Here is a 20267-nt window from a genome sequence, read left to right on the forward strand (position 1 = left end):
CTTTTCTCTCTTCAATTTTATGTAGAGTAATTCTCAATAATAAAATAATGATACCATTTCTTAATGGCCAACCTTCTATTTATAGATTTCTAATTAACTAGGGTGTAACATGCTTTCCCATTTCCCTAAAATTGCAAGTTTGCCATTACAGGCATCAGTCATTTTTCGACTGAATTTCTCTTGTCTTGAGTTTTGTCCTAGCCTTTTGTTTCTTTCTTCATACGAGTTCTTCTAGCTCGATCTCTTTCTCACTTCTCGCTCGAGCCTCTTATCTGATGACTCATAAGCTCACCCGACTTGTATCAATTGCTAATTATATATAAAAACAATTTGACATTTTTATCATTCAATTGCTAATAGCATTTGTAAAACCCTTAGCCTTCTAAATCAGCTAGGTTAGTCAATACCACAAATAAAGGGCTTTAGCCCCCAAATTTGTCAAGGCTAAATTGGATTTAGCCGCGACTAAAGCCTCATCGCTATTGACCTAGAATTTACACCGACAAGTCGTGGCTAAGTTTCGTAACATGGCATAGCCGCAACTTATCACGGCTAAATATTTTTTAAAATGAGTCTATGAGCGGTACTTAATCATTGGTGATATGCCGTTATGTCATGGCTAAATTGTCGTGGCTAAATCCGGTCCGTGACTAAAGATAGTATTTGTTGTAGTGAGTGTGTGTAGAACCTTTAATTAAAACTGGCTGGGAACAATTTATGTCTAGATAGGTTCATTATAAAATAGCACCATGTGCAACACGACCTATAGAGAGTTCTTCATGATGTGTATTTGAGGAACAATTGTTGACCATATATACTGTAACGAGAGTTGTGAGGTGCTTAAGAGGCACATTGAATCTCTTGACTCTTGGTCTGCTAAATAGATGATGATTGGGTTTAGATTAGTAGATGAATGACCATGACGGTCTATAACTGGGTAATGTGTGTTCCTAGGTGAATGTTTGTTAATTAGCTTGACGATCTTTCCATTTCTCGATTCGGCGATCTCTGTGGCAAGCTATCATCTGCTGCTTCAGGGATTTGCCGAGCTTAGCTTGAGGGATGCTAATGTGTCGTTTGTATGTTTCTATGTGTCGTGTGTAAGTGTAATAAGTCATTTGTAATATGTGTTTGGTGTATCGTTTGTATTGTCTAGACTAGCTGAGCTGGCATATTCGGTTGTATCACGGTGACGAGTTAGTTATGAACTGTTGATTATTTAGATAAAAAAAAATATATATAATGAAGAGCATGCCTAATTTTTAGTTTCAAAAATTCAAATAGCATGCCTAATTTTCTTATTACTAGACTTGGTGCCGCTGGCACGCCATATATTTTATTTTGCATAATATAAACATAAAGAAAAAAGAAGTATAGGGTGTACACATTATTAGTATTTTTATTTGTCTAAAATATTTATAATTAGAACATGATAATGACAGATAGTATTATATATGATACAAAGATAAAGAGTAAAACAGCTGTAAAATTGAATTGTTGTAATGCTATTTTGCATAAGTTATTAAATATTCATTCAATTAATTAAATGGTAATTTTTTTTTAAATCTAAATGAGCTAATCTTCCATTTACTACATTTTTTTTGGAGAAGGGGTGGTTTTTTGTTTTGTTTTTTTGTTTTTGGTTTTTGTTTGTGTGTTGTCTCTCCTTTAGTCAATACATAATTATTAGAATAAATTGCTGGAATGCCCCCTGAACTATGACCCGAGTCCACAATTGTCCCCTCATAAAAAAAAGTGATCGTCTGTTTACTTTTAATTCTTATTTTGTGTCGAAAACAGTCATTCCGTCTAATTTTTTCTCATTCTGTTATGTTTTTGCTCGATTTTTTTACCACGTGAGCTTATTTATTGGTGTAATGTCTAAAATGTTTATTATGAAAAAAAAAACTTATAAACTGAATACAAAGAACTTTTTTTTCAGACAAATATAAAAAGATTACAACCCTTTTTCCCTTATTTTGTTCAGACGTATATAAAAATATAAACCCAATTTTACCACCCACATTTATTTTTCACCCAGACTGTTTTCCCTTTCCTCAAAACCTTCGGTCTTCTCAGTCACCAGCCTCACCGGCGACCGGCAAATTCTGAGAAGAAAGCGCCGCCAGCTCCCGAACTCCGGTCTCCAGCGCCGGAATCTCGCCCAAGCGAATAGTCGAGTTGTGCGAGTGTTGAAAGCAGTCAGATTAGGAATAACCTAGCTGATTCGTTGGCTGATAAAGGGACAATAAGGGACATGAGATCAGATATGTCTTCTGGGCCCTCACCAATCAAGGCACCTGAAATTCCTACGCAAAATTTATATTCTGCTTCGCGGCCTCACATGGATTGCCATGAAGGCCGAGGGTTTGATCGCCGTCGCATCACTGTAATCTCTTTCTCTCTCAGCTTCTTATTTGGTGTCTCTTTGTTATGGACTAGAGTTTTTTTTTCCGTCCTTTCAAACTGCTGAGTTTGTGTTTGTTGGTGTTTAGGGTTTTAAACATTTGGGTGTTGATCGGTTCTGTGGATAAAGGGAAAAAAAGGAAAAATTAATATGCCTTTTACTTTGTCTGGTGATCTAGTAAATGGATTTTGTAAAAAATAAAATTTGGTATTATGAAGAAAAATGTCCTTTTGAATGTCGAGCCAGTTTTTCTTTCTTTGATCCTCGTTTCCCTTTTGAAGTAAATGCAAATGGGGTTTTATCTGAATTTTTCCTTCTCTCCCTGATGGTTCAAATCTTGAACTCGAGGGTTTGATTTTATTTTTGTAATTTTTTTGTTGTTGCAATGATGGATTTCTGATTTCTATAATTTTTTTTTCTTTTATATATATATATATATATATATATATATATATATAAAGCAGAATAGAGATTCAAAGACAAATTAGAAAAAAGCAAAAATGTAAAAAAAGAAGAGAAGAGAAGAGGCAGTTAGAAGAGTGCAGAGCCCAGATTCAAACCACCAGATTCATGCGAAGAAATAAAATCACTACAAAACATAACAGAATGAGAAAAAATTAGACGGAATGACTGTTTTCGACACAAAATAAGAATTAAAAGTAAACAGACGATCACTTTTTTTTATGAGGGCGCAATTGTGGACTCGGGTCATAGTTCAGGGGGCATTCTAGTAATTAATTCTAATTATTACGATATTTGTTATGCTTTACTTAATATGTTTGGTACACACACAAAAAAAATGATAATATCACATCAAATTCATTATTCAGACACAAAATCTTAAGAGAATGATATCCATGTGTTAAATAAGATATAGTTCTAAATAAAGTACTTAGTATAAAAAAAAAAATTTAAAATGTTGACAAATAGTGTAAAAGAAGATACTTTTACAAGTGTGATGAATAAAAAAAAAACGTATAGTAATTAGTAACAAAATGCGATGATATATTTCTTAAGCATAATTATTGTATGATGTATGTAAAAAAAAGAATAAAAAAACTGTATGAACTTTTTTTCTATTCGACAATGCATGAATTAATACAAAATTTATATATGATAGAAAGATACAAAAAAATGAATTATAAAAGAAAAATAAGAAATATGTAATTATTAATGGTATATATTCAATTAATTAAATATTTAAGTCTTTTATAGCAATTACCATTCCAAAGGATGATCAACATTTTATGAAATACATACAATATGCTATATAATTTGTGGGTAGTAGTTAAAATAGCACAATACATACCTCCATAGGAAATTGGTATATACAATATTTCCTATTCTTTTTCGAAGTATGATATACATATGCGTATGTATATATATACATATGCTATATGATATACATATGCGTATGATATACATATGCTATATGATGATGATGATGAAATATAACTGAGAGAGAGAATGGCATGGGCATTTCAGATTAGGGATGGCAATTTGAATCGTTACCCGTGTTTCGGCACGTTACCCGATTTATTCGGGTCGGGTAATACCCGTTCTTTTTTAGTAAACGGGTAATACCCGTTAAGGTTTTAACGGGTCCGGGTACGGGTAACGGAATAGTCATCTCGTACCCGATTACCCGGGACCCGACCCGTTAACTTTTAAATATTTAAAAAGATAACAAATTTTAATATGTTGCAATGAAGATGATAGTGTTGCAATAAAGATGATCAATTTGCTATGAAGACTTTTTTTGTATTTTTTATTTATTTATTTTGAATTTTAAAGTTCTTTATATTGTAATAGCATTTTGATATTTTTCACATAAATTTAATTATTTTTAAACTTTATATTGTTGATGGATTTTTATTTTATAAACGGGTAAACGGGTCTACCCGACCCGCTAGCATTTTTTTAAACCGGGTAAACGGGTAACGGGTCCAATATTTTTAACCCGTTTACCCGGCGGGTATCCCCGTTACCCGGCTCGTCTCAAAATCCGGGTAAACGGTCCGGGTAACGGGTAAAAAATAATAGCGGGTGGTAACGGAATAGGTGTACCCGGCTTAATCCGTACCCGTTGCCATCCCTATTTCAGATTATAGATCAATCAAGTGGTAAATAGAAAAATCTTAATAAAACAACACGTGGCATGTTAATAAGAGTAACCAAAATCCTTGCCTCACCACTCTTTTAAGGTAAGTATAGATAGTATATTTTTAGCAAATAAGAATTTAACTTTGAATAAAAATTTAAGGATATATATATATATATATATATATATATATATATATATATATATATATATATATATATAATGATGGTGGTGCAAAGTTATTGTGAGGTCAATTAGGAGGTAAACTTCTAGAGTTTCAGGTGGACCACCAAAAGATTTTATTTATATATTTAGTTTTGAGTAAATACAAGCAGAAATAGGAAGGACCACAAATGCGTTAAAAAAAATTTAAAAAAAAACTAACGAAATGAAACGGCCGGTATGTGCATAGTTTTGTCTATTTATTTTGCGTTCTTATCACAATAATACAACAGGACTACGAGTGAGATAGCTATTGGGAGGACCACAAGACAAAGGTTTTAAAAGGTGTAACAGGAATAGTTGAATAATAGAAACAACGCAACAAAAGTGTCTTTTTCATGCAAAAACTCTATAACCATTTTCCCATAATCCCAAACGGATATCCCCTTCATTAGCCCAACACCCAATCAAAATTCAGCGAAAAAGATCAACTTCAAATTCTCCTCCAATCATCGCCCAGATAAGACCGTTCCATGGGTCCCTTTACAAAAACCAACACAAAACTCTACATCTCTCTCTCTCTCGTCAACAAACCTCCAAATGTGTAACATCCAATTGGGGCATTATAAGACCAACAAGAACACCAAAAGGACTATTCTCTCCCACTCTCCAGAGTCCCCACACAAATAATTGAATCACTTTTCCTCACCAGAGTGAGACTAATATTATATATGAACTAATTCCCCACAGGTATATAGAAAGCCTTCCTAACTGTGAGTGAATGAGTGTTTTTGGTCAGTAGCGTATATACATACATATACATATATTTATATCAGGTTTGATTTTAGGCGTGTGACATGGCCGGAGATGAGTGCTCTGACGTGGCGGTTGGCCGGGCGTGTGACAGCTGTGTGAGGAGGCGGGCCCGGTGGTTCTGCGCGGCCGACGACGCTTTCCTCTGCCAGCCGTGCGACGCCTCCGTCCACGCGGCCAACGAGCTGGCGGCCCGCCACCACCGCCTCCACATCGCCGCCAGCAAAGCATCGCCGCCAGCCTGGCACCGAGGCTTCACCCGAAAAGCGCGGACCCCGCGCAAGCACAACAGGTCTCACCATCTTCCTAAATTGCAAAAAGGCGACGTCGACGACGACGACGACACCAAAATCGACGTCGACAAAAACGACAACGTCGTCGCTAATTCGTTCTTGGAGTTCTTTGCGGACGAGCCTCCTCTCCCTCTGGTCCCCGAGATGAGCGGCGACGACGACTACGACGACGATCGAAAACAGTCGTCGCTGATGAACGACGACGACGACGATGTCGTGCTCTTTCAAGTCCCCGTGTTCGAGCCTTTCACGAGCAGCGACGAGCCGGGGTTCGACCAGCATCAGATTCTAGGGTTTCTCGACTCCGAGCTGGACCTCGAGGAGTTCGCGGCGGACGTGGAGAGCTTGCTTGGAGTGGAAGATAACGATAAGCCCTTCCAATTGGATGATATTCTCGGCTGCTGCAAACGAGAGGAAGAAGAGGAAAAAGAAGATTTCAGCGTTGGGATCGACGATGTCGAACCGAGATTGGTAGTGAAGGTTGAAGAGGACGACCATCATCACTCTGAATTATTAGGGTTTCCACAGAACCCTAATAATAACCCTTGTGCTGGGAATGATAACAACGAGACGGAAAACAGGTTGACGTTGAATTACGAGGCAGTGATCGCTGCGTGGGACGAGCAAGGCTTGCCGTGGATGACCGGAATACGCCCTAATTTCAATCCCGAAAACGGCTGGCCAGACTGCCTGGTAAGACTGCTTGAAAATACCATAAATTCTGTTATGCTTTCAAAAAGACTATTATACTTGTTTCTTATTTTCAGCTTTTAAAAGAAATTATATTCATATTCTCAAATGAATTTATCAGACTAAGACAGAAGAACATAAATTTATCCCTTGCAAGCTATAATTTATAACGTGCATGTAAGCAAACATTTGAATCATGTGCTTCTAAACTATTTTAAGATATTCTATCTCTTTTGTGGATTTCTATATGCTTTGCTCTGTATCAAAATATATATAGCACCCCGATCTAGCTAGCTTTATGTTCCAGTTTGAAAACAGCAAATTAACTAATTGATTAAATAACGTATCTCTTCATTATGTATGAGTATACAATGCTTTGTATCAACGTATGAATGCTTAAAGAAGAAAAAGGAAAATAAATAGATGGGAAGAGATATCAAAATTGCTTGAGAGACTAGTAATAAAAGAGTAGATAGTTGATTGTGTTATGAACTACTTCATAAATCGGCGATAATAGTCATTAAAATAAATTCATAAAAAGCTAGGAATGATCAGTTGAGACTAGCTTGAGTACGTACCTAATAAGTATACATCTTAATATCTACTAGATTATTTATTATTAAAGTAATTAATTGACTTTTGCTTTTCAAAATTATGAAGGATACTTGTGGAGAATGGAAATTAGGGCAGACTGGATCGTCGAGACATTCGAACGAGGGACGACAAGCGAGAGTTTTGAGGTACAGAGAGAAGCGAAGGACGAGATTGTTCTCGAAGAAGATAAGGTACGAAGTTAGGAAGTTGAACGCAGAGAAGAGGCCGAGGATGAAAGGCCGGTTCGTCAAGAGAACCTCCTTCATGGCACCAAATAACAATATCAACCCTAATACAGTGATTTCTACCAATACTGACACTGCTTATCCTTACCATTTCATGAATAAATAACATATCTTCGTAATATATATTAATTTTACTATATATCTTGGAAAATTTTGGGACTAATCCTGCTTTTAAGACAAAACGGTATTGTAGCTAAGGACGATCCATTTTACCTCCTAAGTTTTTTGTGAAATAGAAATGGATCAAGTGTAATTAATTGTTGTGTCCAGTAGTTTTGGACATCATGTATAATATTCCTTTTGTTTTATACCTGTAAAAATTTGATGCTGTAAGTATGTACTAGATATCTACTTTGGCCTCAAAATACAGTTTGTTATTATCTTTCAGAGTTTGATTATTAGACATGTAATCAAGTTTCAATTTATATAATAGCTATAGTGAGATTACTAATCATAAAAAAAAAATGTGAGCTCTTTGTTGAAAAAATTGGTTATGGATTTAAACCAAGTGATTGCTCATTTTCAGAAAATATATTCAAGTGGAACTCACTCGTCAAAATGGCGGAATTATTAACCATAGTATTATTAGTGGTGGTGAGAGGTGTAAAATTGGTTATTTTATTTTCAAAATTGGAACTAAGATGATCAATTGATTCTTAAAGAATATTAAAAACACCATAAAATTAAGAAGACAAATTGAATAGCTAAAGTACGACATAGGTGGAGAAACTCAATATATATTGAGAGTTTATATGATACCGCGAGCAAGTAAGGGATTTGTACCCTGTTTTATTAAGGATTTTTTTGTATGAAATAGCATTTCAAACTTAGTGTTTAGCAAAATAGTCAATGTTTCACAAATTGATGCAAAATAGTCACTTATAATGTAAAAATACTAATATACCCTTAATTATTTTCAAAAAATTTAATCCTGGTTTCAAAAAATATAAATATCCTCTCTTCGATAAACCAAAAGTAGAAAAAGAAGAAGAATATGTCAAAAAATTTAATCCTGCTTTCAAAAAATTTAATCCATTGTGCGATAAATCAGAAGAAGAAAAGGAAAAATAATAAGATGTCAAAAAATTTAATCATGCTTTTAAAAAATTTAATCCACTGTGCGATAAATCAGAATAAGAAGATGCAAAAAAACTCGACGACGATCTCCGACGGCGATCGAACACAAACAACCTGCTTGTTTGGGGCGGCAACGATGGAGGAGCATCGGAGAGCACATCGGACGATGGAGTTGAGGCCGAGCGAGCAAATTAGGGCACATAGAAGGACCGAGAGGACCATCACCACGTTGGCGTCGAATTTGCTTCCGGTGCCACTCGCATGAGAGTCACCGCTGCGAAAGTTCGCCGGGAGTGGTTGTGGAGTTGGGGAAAAAGAGTTGACCAGAAGCTTCTTTGTGTAGTGGGAGGTGCGAGCAAGTTCAACAGCTTGGAGATAGACGAAGTCTCTTCCATGGTTGTACGGCAGCGAATCTGCAGATGGATTACTGAGCGAAGAGAAGATAAGGGAGTGTGGGTATTTTGGGGGGTTTTGTCAATTTTTGGATATTTTGCCTCAAAGTTGAAAAATTTGGTTATTTTGCAAAATCCAAACTTTAAAATTGCTAGATAACCGCATCACCCTTTTATTAAATGGCTAGAACGCATCCAAATCTATATCCACCACACTCGCAACGTCGACAACCGGTTGGATAGGGAGGTAGTGATTTGTTATTTTTCCCTAAACATTTTATTGATATATTCTTACCCAAATTTATCACTAATTAAATACTTTTGTATGTAACTCCCTATTGTTTTTACAAAAAATTAGCAAAATAGCCAACTCAAACGTTGAGATTTGCTAAATAGTCAAGGTTTTGTAAATATTAAGTAAATAGTCACTCGAATGACGTGGCTCAATTAGATTTTTTTTTTCATTTCCGAAATTTGTCCTTTTAGAGTTTTGAATTATGAAATTATTTGAAATTTGAATTATTTAGACTACCCGGAAATTTAAATTTGAATTTCCCAAATTTAAGTGTGAACAAGATTTTGGTGTTTAATTATTTCCTTATATGTAACAATTGAATTGACGTGGTTGTGCATTGTTATTTTGTTTCCTCATATATTTGATTTTTATTCTTTATTTACTGTTCCGATTGTTTATTTTTTTTTTAGTTTTATCTTCCTTAATATATGTTATTTTTCCAAGCGCTCATATATTATTCAAACGTCTGAAAATATCACTGATCCACAAGATGTCTGGATTTTCTATGAATGAATCAAGTGGTGTATTCTTTTTTCTTTTTAAAAATTTTAGCCTGTTTTCGCATAGGTTTACATAAAATTACTATTGCATTTACGTATATTTACTGTATTGCAGTTAAGTTTTTTGAATGTTAATGACTGAAAAATCATAATCCATTGTCAGGTAGTGTAAATACATAATGTAATCAAAATGATTTACAAATTGCTATTTTCGATGATCTTGATTTGAAAAAATTTCCCATGAATTTTAATGTTAATGTCAACAATGTTTTTATGCGAAAGGATGTTCTTGTGTCGGCTCACTTCGCGGTAATTTTGAATTTTGGATTCAGAGATCTAGAAAACTCGATATAATATTGTTTGAATGAATGTTGGATGTTGTTGGACGATGATAACGTATGTATGTTTCAAATCGAAATGTATATATATCGTCCATAGATAATTAGATATAACAAATTCATGACTTGACATATTTTGCAGTAAATACATGGAAATATCTTATTAACAACTTTTTTATTGACATTTTCTGTAGTAAATACACATTTTTACAAAGAAACAATAACATGTAAAATACCTAGACATCATATTCTTCAACAACATCACACATAAATCATTGACATCTACATGCAAACATATTTCCATTTAATAACACCACATGCCATGTATAAGTTGTCCACTTGTTATAACAAATTCAGAACTTGACATATTATGCAGTAAATATATGTAAATATGAACATACATCAAAATCGTCAATCTTTCCAACGCCATTCACAACAACCATACACAATTCCAAAAACTAAACAATCCATCTATTATTGATATGAAGGCATCATAACAAGATTTACACATCTAGCCATTTAAAACCCGAACCCCCAAATCTCTTTTGCAAAATTTCTAGGGTTTAAGGCAAAAATCTAGGATTATGAATAAGCAATACACGAATATTAACAATACACGACTCTTTATCCCAGAGGAAGATGACTAACACAAAATCCATGTTATTCAATAATTGATCCCAAAAATCTAGTTTTCTCTTTTCATTTTGTGTAAATCTTTGACGAAAAATAGTAAATACTAGTTAAAATAGCAAGAACATCTACACATTCATACCAGATATATTTTCTACAGCCGAAATCGCTAGTCGGGGAAGATGAACATATTTTTGTAGGAGTAGACGTTTCCTTTTTTTTAGAGATTTTTTTTTCTAACCGAGAGATAATGAAGGTGAGCGGTTATGAATGTGTTTTAATTACCTCGATTCTCAAAAATCCGATTTTCCTTGATTTTTTTTTAAATATTAATCAGGAATGACGATTGGGCGGGAAATTTTTTGGGCATTTTAGTAAACTTGGACGGGTAATTAAATACTGTTGGTTATTTACTTAATATTTATAAAACCTTGACTTTTTAACAATTTTTAAGGTTTGAGTTGGCTATTTTGCTAAATTACCCACATGTTTTTAACCTTGTCTTAGTGGCTAACATTTTTAACCTTAATGATTTTGAATTGCTTAAATAGATTGTAATCTCCGAGCATTAACAGTAATAATTAATGAGATTGTCGAGCATCAATGCTACGTAATTATTGCATGCATTGCATATTAAAGGAGAAAGAATGCTCTAGCATTCAAATAGATCGAAGCAAGACTCTATAACCTTTCATCTCCCTTGAAATATTACTTTTCTTTCTATTTGTTGTATTCGGACTGTAGATTCTATTAAGTACGGACGGTGGTATATTGTTTTTCTCGTGCATTATTGTATCTTAGGAGACGATTTCTCATAATCCAAAATTCTTAGTGGGAAGCAATAGCACTATCTGACACTCCTCTCATAATGAGCTGAAACTGGATCGGTTCGGTTCGATTTTGACCCATTATACAAACCATAACCAAATTATCGATTTTCAAATTTGTGGACCAATAACTAGACCGAATTAGTCAAAAATCAAAATTCGGTTAACCGAATAATGAAAACCGATTGCCAGTTTGAAAATTGGTTATCCAATTCTGAAACTGGTTAAATCAGCTATCCGCTTTCATAATCGGTTACCCAATTCAAACCAATTTATTTACCAACAATTTTGTACTAATTTATAAATAAAAAATAAAATATTGATTAATAAATTTCAAAATTGGTTATCTGATTGAAATCAATTATCCAGTTCAAATCGATTATCTGGTTTCAAAACTGGTTGTCCGGTTTCAAAATTGTTTATCCGTGTTATATAAAAAAAATAACCGAAAATAGAATTTTCGGATATTCAAAATCGTTAACGATCCAGTTTCATAAATAGTGTGTTCTTGATTTGTCTTCAAAACGTGTTATTTGCAATACAAAAAACAACTTAATGCAACCATATACAACATAATCGGTGAAAATTTAACCCAAACCAGAAGTACATAAATCGCGGCCAAAATCATATGAAAAAATAAATAATTAGAAAAAAAACTAATCCAAACCATAAAATGAACTGAATACATACCTATCCACACAGACAATCATGAAAAGCATCAATTATAACTTATTATCCAATCATAAAATAACAAAAAAAAGTCAACACTAAACCCAAAATCACTTAATCAAGTACATGTAGGCAGTGAAATAAATAAATAAAATAAAATAAAAAAACCCTAAGGGACGCACAACTTAAGTATACGTAGAATTAATTACCAAGATATATTACTAAGCAAAAGAATTCACCTTAATTGAGATTGGCCTTAGGTTTTGGGATGCGGGCCTGATTTCATACCGCGAGAGTTCAAAATAATCAAATGAAGAATCAGACGCCAACATATCGTTCTTCTTTGCAATGCTTTGCAATCTGCTTCTGGGGATTCGGGGGTGTGGACGTGGATGTATTTACAGACTTCCTTTTTTGCTTCGAAGAGGATGTCGCGACGGTGGAAGCGGTAATGGGGTTCTTCCTTATGGGAGGACTGTCTTTCTCGTTCATCATTGGTGTATTATGGCGAGAGAGAGAGAGAGAGGTTTGAGGAATTTGTTAGGGGGGAAAAAACATAATTTCACATTAGGTGCACTGAGACACTTGTTCAATTATGCTTTTGGTTGATTTTGAAAGAGGATATGACGGCATAAATATTTAATGTTTTACAAAATATATACTTAAATATTCAATTTTTTTCCGTTGTAAAATAGCTAATTTTAGGTTCCAGTTGCGCTGTTATATAGTTAAATTTGACGGAAATACACGTGATAGCATCAGATTAAACATGATTTAATATTTTTTTCTTAAAATTAATTAAACATTACTAATATCATTTTTATAATGCATAAATAATTAAATAATTAATTTTTTAATATTACATACGTTTTATATTAAAAACGATTTATTATTTTTATAATATCATGTTTAAAAAAAATACTTAATTAATTTTTTATTATAAAAATATAGTTATTGAAAATGATTTAATATTTATTTCTTATAATTAATCAAGCACTAATAATATCATTTTAGAAAAATCTTTATTAATATTTAAATATCAAACCTTTTTTAATTAAAGTTGTTTTTTAATTTTTTTTGTTATAAAAATGATATTATAAATATTTATTTAATTTTAAGAAAAAATACATTAAATCGTGTTTAATCTGAGGCTGTCACGTTTATTTCCGTCAAAAACTTAACTGGTTTTATTTAACGGTGCAACCGAAAACCAACATTAAGTATTTTTCCGCGAAAAAAATATTAAGTATTTAAGTTTATGTTTATGAAAATATAAAGTATTTATGCCGCTATTTTTTATTTTGGAAATATATTAAACTTTAGGTCCAATTCCCTATTTTTGACGTGTATGTCTAAAATAAAAGTGTCATTATGTTTCCTACACTTTCAACTATTATGAATTGTATTGATTTTGATAAGGTGTGGCCAATTAAATATTTTGATGCTTGATTCTATAGCAAGGAAAATTTAGGAGACCTTTTTTTTCGTATGATTAACAATGCTAGCTAGTAAATATTCGTGGAAAAAAAAATAAAGTTATATAATATCGATTTTGTATGAATGCGCTTTGTTAGGGGAACCTTAAATAACCAAGTGTGCGACTCGATTAGACTAATTGACTTATCCAAGTGTATGCATCTTCTTAGGGGAATTCCCAGACTAGAAGTGTTTTTAATCATTTTTCCGAATTCGTACAAAAATCTAAAAAAGACTTGATATAGTAGTGTTTACTGTTTAGTGACAAACATGTGACGAATTTCTGTGAATCAGTGACAAATTTGTCACTAATCTCTATAATTTAAACAAACACAACACTTTTATATCAGTCTTTTTGAGATTTTTGTACGAATTTGGATTTTTTTTTTTTTTAAACAGTCTTAGTGGTATCCAAATCCCACTTGTTGAGGCGTGTGTGAAAACACTCCTTTTTTTTTTTAAAGCATATTTTAATGGAGTTAGCCGCAAATTATTCACCGTTTAACTCGCGCATGAAATATGAAAAATTATGCACAGTTCTTTCATCTACTGCCTAGATGGAGAAATTTATACCTTGACCATGCTTAGAATTGATATCTACCGCTAATTTCGCATTCATTTCATTTTGTATTTCATTCTTGTTTGAAAGTTTAAATGTATTAGTTTTCAATGTCTCCCTTAGATCCACTTTAGAATTTAAGGGTATAATTTATTATATACTAAAAAGTTTGCCGGGAAAAGAATTGATGATCATCTATCATCGTCCCTCGAGCAATTTCCCTCTGAAAAAATATATATTTACATTTTTTAGAAAATCTAAAAAACTAATGGAGAAACTACATGAATAATATTTTACAACTTAAAAATCATTATTTTCGTGATAAAAACTTTAAACACACTACTCTTGCGATAAGTTTCAAAAACATATTACTACTACATGCAATTTCCAAACAAAAAATAATTATTTGAGAGGAAAAAATTATTTTAAATATGCAGATATGATGGTCATAAATTATGAAAGAAGCTAAATAATTAAAAATTGGACAGGATAACTATGGGATAATAACATCGACATAAACTAGAAACTATGTTTTTTTTTTTAATAATTTAAAAAAAAAAAAAAAAAAAACTTAGCCACCGAGTCTCTCCCCCTTCCCTTTTGAACACAACATGACGGCGACGGCTTCCGTTCACCGTAGCGCCTTTGTCTCATGGGATGGTCGCGGAGTATCAAAAGCTCAAACTTGGTCGTGGTAGTGCAGGACAAGTGCAAATATGCTCGGATTTGTACAAGTGGATGAGGGAAAATGGCGGTGTACAAGAGAGTCACCGGAGAGAGAGAGTTACGACAGAGACAACTGTGTCATCAATTGCATTTGACGACGACAGAGGTACAGAGTTGTCGTCGATGGTGGTCAATCGTGGGTCTCTACGCTTGTCACCGTTGACGATGGTGCAGCGTCGGTCGCTGGTCTCTGTTTTTATCACGCCCGATGGTTTTTTGACATCGGTCGATGATGGCTCTCCGTATCAATCACCATCGAAGGTTCTTGGTCGTTGTGGACTGTTTGTTTTTTCATGCAAGTTGAAGATCAATCTTCTTCTTCAGTCATCTGATCGCAGTTATTTATGTCTTTATAAACCAATGTGAGTAAATTAAAAGAGCGAATTGTAGTGTGCCTATTGTTCTTTCTGTCATTGGAACTCTGTCCATGTTGCGCAATCACTTGTACGCAGTATTAGATTCGATCCGACCTTAGTTTGTATGTCGCCTTGATTTAAAATGTTCTACAACTGTATCAAAGGGTTTACCCAAATTCTAATAGGATGCTCCAACAATGTATTAAAAAAAAACTGACATTAAAATCCTGAATAAGTGCTCTAATCCAAATGGGCTGTATATAGCAGAGCAAAGTAAAATTTTATCAGAAAGATCGGAACTTTGAACGTAAGACAGCAACAACTAATATAAGACACAGTGATATGTCGAAGTAAAGCATCTCAGAGCTAACATATCATTCTGCGTTTTGGTTTCGACATCAGAAACACAGTCGGTATTGCTCAAGAAAAAAAATACCCATCATAATTCAAAGAAGCCAAAGACAATTCAAGAGCATTCCAAACGTATCGAAGCGAAATAGCAAATCAAGTCAAAAACTTATTTATTTATGAAGCGAAATAGCAACGAAAGCAGAGAGGCGAGCACACTTTCGGTCAGACTCACCTGCAACAACAATAAAACGAAAAACCATAGATTTTTTTTAATTTTCTTTTTCATAGATCAGAGTCGTCAACGACGACCTCGGGTTTGGGGCCGTGGAGGGAGGGGTGTCGGCCGTCTTTTCCCCACCCGATGCCGCGGGTGGAGTCGAGGTACTGGCGCACCAGGTGGCGGCACTTCTGCAGGTGGTTGACTCCCTCCACACGGTAGCACCACCGCACCTTCTCGCGCAGGATCTTGGCCTTCTCTATGGCGATCCACTTCTCCCTCACCAGATACTCCCTCATCTCCAGCATAACCACCGGATCTTTGTACGGATTCTCCGCATCGAAGTCCTCCGGCGGACCCTCGTCGAACTCCGGCAATCCCTTCTTCCGACCCATTCTTCCCTATTCCCTGCCATCAGTTTCTTGGATTCAATTTCATCGACCAGCTCAAACCCTAAAATCACCCAAATCTCGTGTATTCGGACCTCAAACCATGAAATTTCAAATCGGCTCAATCCGAACCCTAGATTAATAAATAGTTTCTAAAATTAGAAAACCCCTAATTTCTGTTGGTAAATTCGAGAAAACATTCCAGTTCCGTTTCCGTTTCCGATTCCGATGCCGATTCCAATCAAGCTCCGATTCAAATATTAAAAGCAAACCTAACCCTAGAACTTCATGTGTGGGGTTATGGGATTCAAACAGAGAAGGAAAAAAAAAAGAGAAGAAGTGAGGGTTTACCTTGGTGTGGTCGGAATTCTCTACTCCTTCCTCTTTTCTTCCACTTCTTCTTCTTCGGCTCTTCTCTTCTTCTCTCCCACTATTCAAGCTCGTCGTCGTTGTTTTTGTTTGGTTCGAATGAAAAAGAGAAGGCCGTGGGTCATAAAGGTCCAATTTTTCACATTTACAGTTAAATCCCTCAAGTTCCTCCCCTCTCGGACTTCTACCACACAAGTCTGTTTTTTCTTGCAATTTAATCCCACGTTTTAGAATTTTAAGGTCATGCCTAAACTTATTAAGGCCATATTTGTTTCTTCATCTTAAAACTGTTTTTGACTTTTCTAACTTGAACAGTTTTATGAAAAAACTGAATTGACTGTTTGTTTGATGATTCTCAGAATACAACTCAAAAAGTTTTCAAACTGTTTTCTGTTTTAATGAAGAAAATCATAAAACAGTTTTTAGTTGTTTTCTAATTTTTTCACTCAACTTTTTTAACCTTTTTTTTTTAATATATCCTCTTGACATTTCCTTACTTTTGATTATCGAATTTGTTTTCGTTCCCTAGAAAGGCTGTGTTTGGTTACAGACTTGAAAAGAGTTTTTGACTTTTCAAGAAGTGAAAATAGGAAACAAAACTGAAAAATGTGTTTGGTAAGGTGTTTTCGGAAGTTGTTTTGTAAAAAAGTAAAGAAAACTGAAAACAAATAAAAGGTGTTTTTGGAAGAAAAAAAATTCTTCTTTTCTCTCCTCCTTCTCCTCACCCGCGCGCAAGACTTGAAAAAAAAAAAAAATCCGGCCATCTTCTTCAATCACCACCGAGCCTCACCATCGCCGCCAAATAGTTTTCATTTTCCAAATAGTTTTCATTTTTTTCATTTTTTCAAAAACAAAAATGAAAACTGTACCAAACAGTTTTTTCAATTTCTCAAAAACAAAAATGAAAACTGTACCAAACAGCTTTTTGAAAACAACTGCAAAATAATTTTTCAGTACAACTACAAAAATTAGAAAATAGAAAACAAAAACTTTTTGAGTTAACTACCAAACGGGCCCTTAAGTTTTACAATTATGACAAACTTTAAACAATCGGAACTCCATTTTACAAACTATTAACTGGCCGTGATCTTCTCGTCGAGCACATGAGTTTTCACTATTTTGAGTCAACATTAGGTATCAAAATTTGATATTTGTTGTATTGACTACAAAGACAAACGGTGTTTTCCGATGAACTTGTGAACAATCATTATTACTAAAAGTACGACCATTATATTCACAGCAAAGACTTTCAATTAGTATATATCTCGACGCCTAATTTTTATGTGAATTATTACACTACAATTACAAAAAACTGAATAGATAAATAAAAAACTGAAATCCTTACCAAACAGTTATTTGAAAACAACTGCAAAATTTTTTTACACTACAACTATATGAAAACAAAAACAGAAAACAAAAACAGTTTGAGTGAACAAAGATTTAATTAATGTTTTGGATTCAATATGTGATTCTAATATAGAGGAGCTGTATATAGTAAAGTAAACTAAAATTTTAATAGAAAGGCCCCAACATACGGTAGCAAGAATAAATAACTAATATAAGATCTATATATGCGAGGTAAGAAATTATATCAAACATTTACATGTTTTAACATGTAAAAACCTGGATTTGAGTTGTTTTTAGTGAAAGTGATAGATGTTTATATCTCTGTCATGTTTTGAGAGTGTCCTACATTTCTATAAAATTTTATACTAAAAATAGATATTGATTTGGAAACAAACATGGAAAAAAAACAGAAACGCCTACCACTCGAAGACATTGGACAATCGTACCATTTTATATTGTTTTTATGAAGTTCGATTTCTCATCGTTAGATTAATTTGATCACTCGATATATATAATAATATAATTTGTAATGATAATAATAACAATAAATCGTGAGCTCAACACATAAATGGAATAATAATAATAGAAAAACAATAATATGAAATTTAAAATGCATTTTCGAGGGTCTGATCCTAGGACATGTCGCACCGAATATGGGCTTAGGTGCGACATTCAGGTGCGACATGTCGCACCTAATATCCTTCCGCACCAAAAATGTGAATTTGTAGTAGTGTGATAGCATCTGATGTCCCCTCTTAGCTTCGCGTATCGTGGAAGACAAGCCGATGTTGAATTAGTCTTCTCCAACCAACTTGCGACATATGACCATCTCAATCCAGAAATATGCAAAATGGTTAATTTGCATCCTCAGCCTGCAGCCTAGGACCTATGCATCCAAACTCGAGCTCAACACTTGTGGGCCAAGCTTGATTTTTACACTGGATGAGACCCTATGACCCCATCCTGGGCTTGTGGGCCGATTCCGCGCAAGTAGACAACATATTTTGGTTTGCAATTAATGTTGAAAATTCGGTTAACTTCAATTAACCATTAACCGAATTTTTTTCTCACGGTTAATTGTTAACCGAAATAGAAAAGTGGACAATTAATTGCAATTAATTGTTTTAACCGAAAATTGGGCAATTTGTAAATGTTCCGTGAGAAAACAAACAACTTTACAATAAATTATTATTATTTTTTTCAATTAACCTAGGTTAATTGTTTTTTATTCGGTTAAAATTAACCGTACGATTAATTTTTTTCAATTAACCTAGGTTAATTGTTTTTTATTCGGTTAAAATTAACCGTACGATTAATTTTAACCGAAAATTCAATTAAAATTAATCGTACGGTTAATTTTAACCGAATAATTTCGATTAAAATTGAAATAAAAAATTTTTCTTTAACCGGATTTTTTTCTTTATTTGCAATGCCCAATCACTCTATATGTTTTAAGAAAGAGGAAAAATTCCAACACCAATAAGGATCTCATAGTGTACATATAATACTTTGTTATATATAGCTTCTTTGGTGGTGATAAAACTAATAAAAGATGTTTGTTGATGATGAATATTTTGTTATAACTATAAGTATCCGAGCTTTGCCCGACTAGGCCTATTAGACTCTAGTAATTCCACCGGGAACCTCCCACTTGCCCCAACAAGTTGAGACTATGTGCATACCCACACATCTTGTAATTCTTGTGTTACATATCCCTCAAGTTTTGCACACCAATTCGTCACGTCTGCAAGCTTTGTAAAACATTTTATGGTATTAAACATGGATCTCTTTGGTTTGAGAAGTTATCCACCTTGATCACCACACTCGATTTCCTTCATAGTCATCATGATTCTTATCCTTATATTCATGTGTGTTGATGATATGATTATTATAGGTGATTATGTTGAAATTGAATCATTGAACTAGAATTTAGCCCATTGTTTTACTATGAAATATTTAAATTTTCTACGTTGGTTACTTTATGGGTATTGTGGTTTATTCTTCTACAAAACCAGACTATACGTCTTTTATACGTCTTACCGAAACAAAACTGTTGACAATTCCTTTAAGATCAACACTCGATACCTCCATCTAATTATGTTTCTTTTTCTAGCCAAGTCCATATCGCACAACCATAGGCAACTTTATCAATCTCATATTACTCCCTAATATACTTTCCATGTTGTTCATGCCGCTAGTCAGTTTACTACTGTTCATTGGGCTACCATTATTCGCATTGTCAAGTTCATTTGAGGCACTTAATTTTAGAGCCTCTTGTTCCACGTAATATCATCCTTAGAGTTAACCAAAAATATTGAGAATGGTTGTGACGTCACTCGTCACCATCCATAACTCAACACCATCACATTGTACTTTATTCATTCTTCTCGGTAGATTACGCATTTGTTAACGGAATAGTAGCATCATGAGTTTGCGAAAAATAT

At 33.9% G+C, this 20267-nt stretch overlaps 2 protein-coding genes across 2 annotated transcripts; one reads left to right on the forward strand and one right to left on the reverse strand.

Moving 5' to 3' along the window:
* Window positions 1-5325: 5325 nt before the first annotated feature.
* On the forward strand, window positions 5326-7692 carry BBX16 (B-box type zinc finger protein with CCT domain-containing protein). Its single transcript, XM_089629411.1, has 2 exons — window positions 5326-6469; window positions 7127-7692. The coding sequence occupies exons 1-2, from the start codon at window positions 5528-5530 to the stop codon at window positions 7409-7411; spliced, it is 1227 nt and encodes a 408-aa protein (XP_089485537.1). The 5' UTR covers window positions 5326-5527; the 3' UTR covers window positions 7412-7692.
* Window positions 7693-15411: 7719 nt separating this feature from the next.
* LOC149383997 (NADH dehydrogenase ubiquinone 1 beta subcomplex subunit 10-B-like protein (Complex I subunit NDUFS6)) lies at window positions 15412-16620 on the reverse strand. Its single transcript, XM_089629591.1, has 2 exons — window positions 16459-16620; window positions 15412-16126 (listed from the first exon to the last, which is right to left on the reverse strand). Exon 2 carries the CDS (start codon window positions 16111-16113, stop codon window positions 15784-15786), a length of 330 nt encoding a protein of 109 aa, XP_089485717.1. The 5' UTR covers window positions 16114-16126; window positions 16459-16620; the 3' UTR covers window positions 15412-15783.
* Between the last annotated feature and the right edge of the window lie 3647 nt (window positions 16621-20267).

Source organism: Urtica dioica, chromosome 10 (genome assembly GCF_054948205.1).
Source record: "Urtica dioica subsp. dioica isolate 48M chromosome 10, U.dioica_male_clone48M_v1_H2, whole genome shotgun sequence".
Taxonomy (NCBI): Eukaryota; Viridiplantae; Streptophyta; class Magnoliopsida; order Rosales; family Urticaceae; genus Urtica; species Urtica dioica.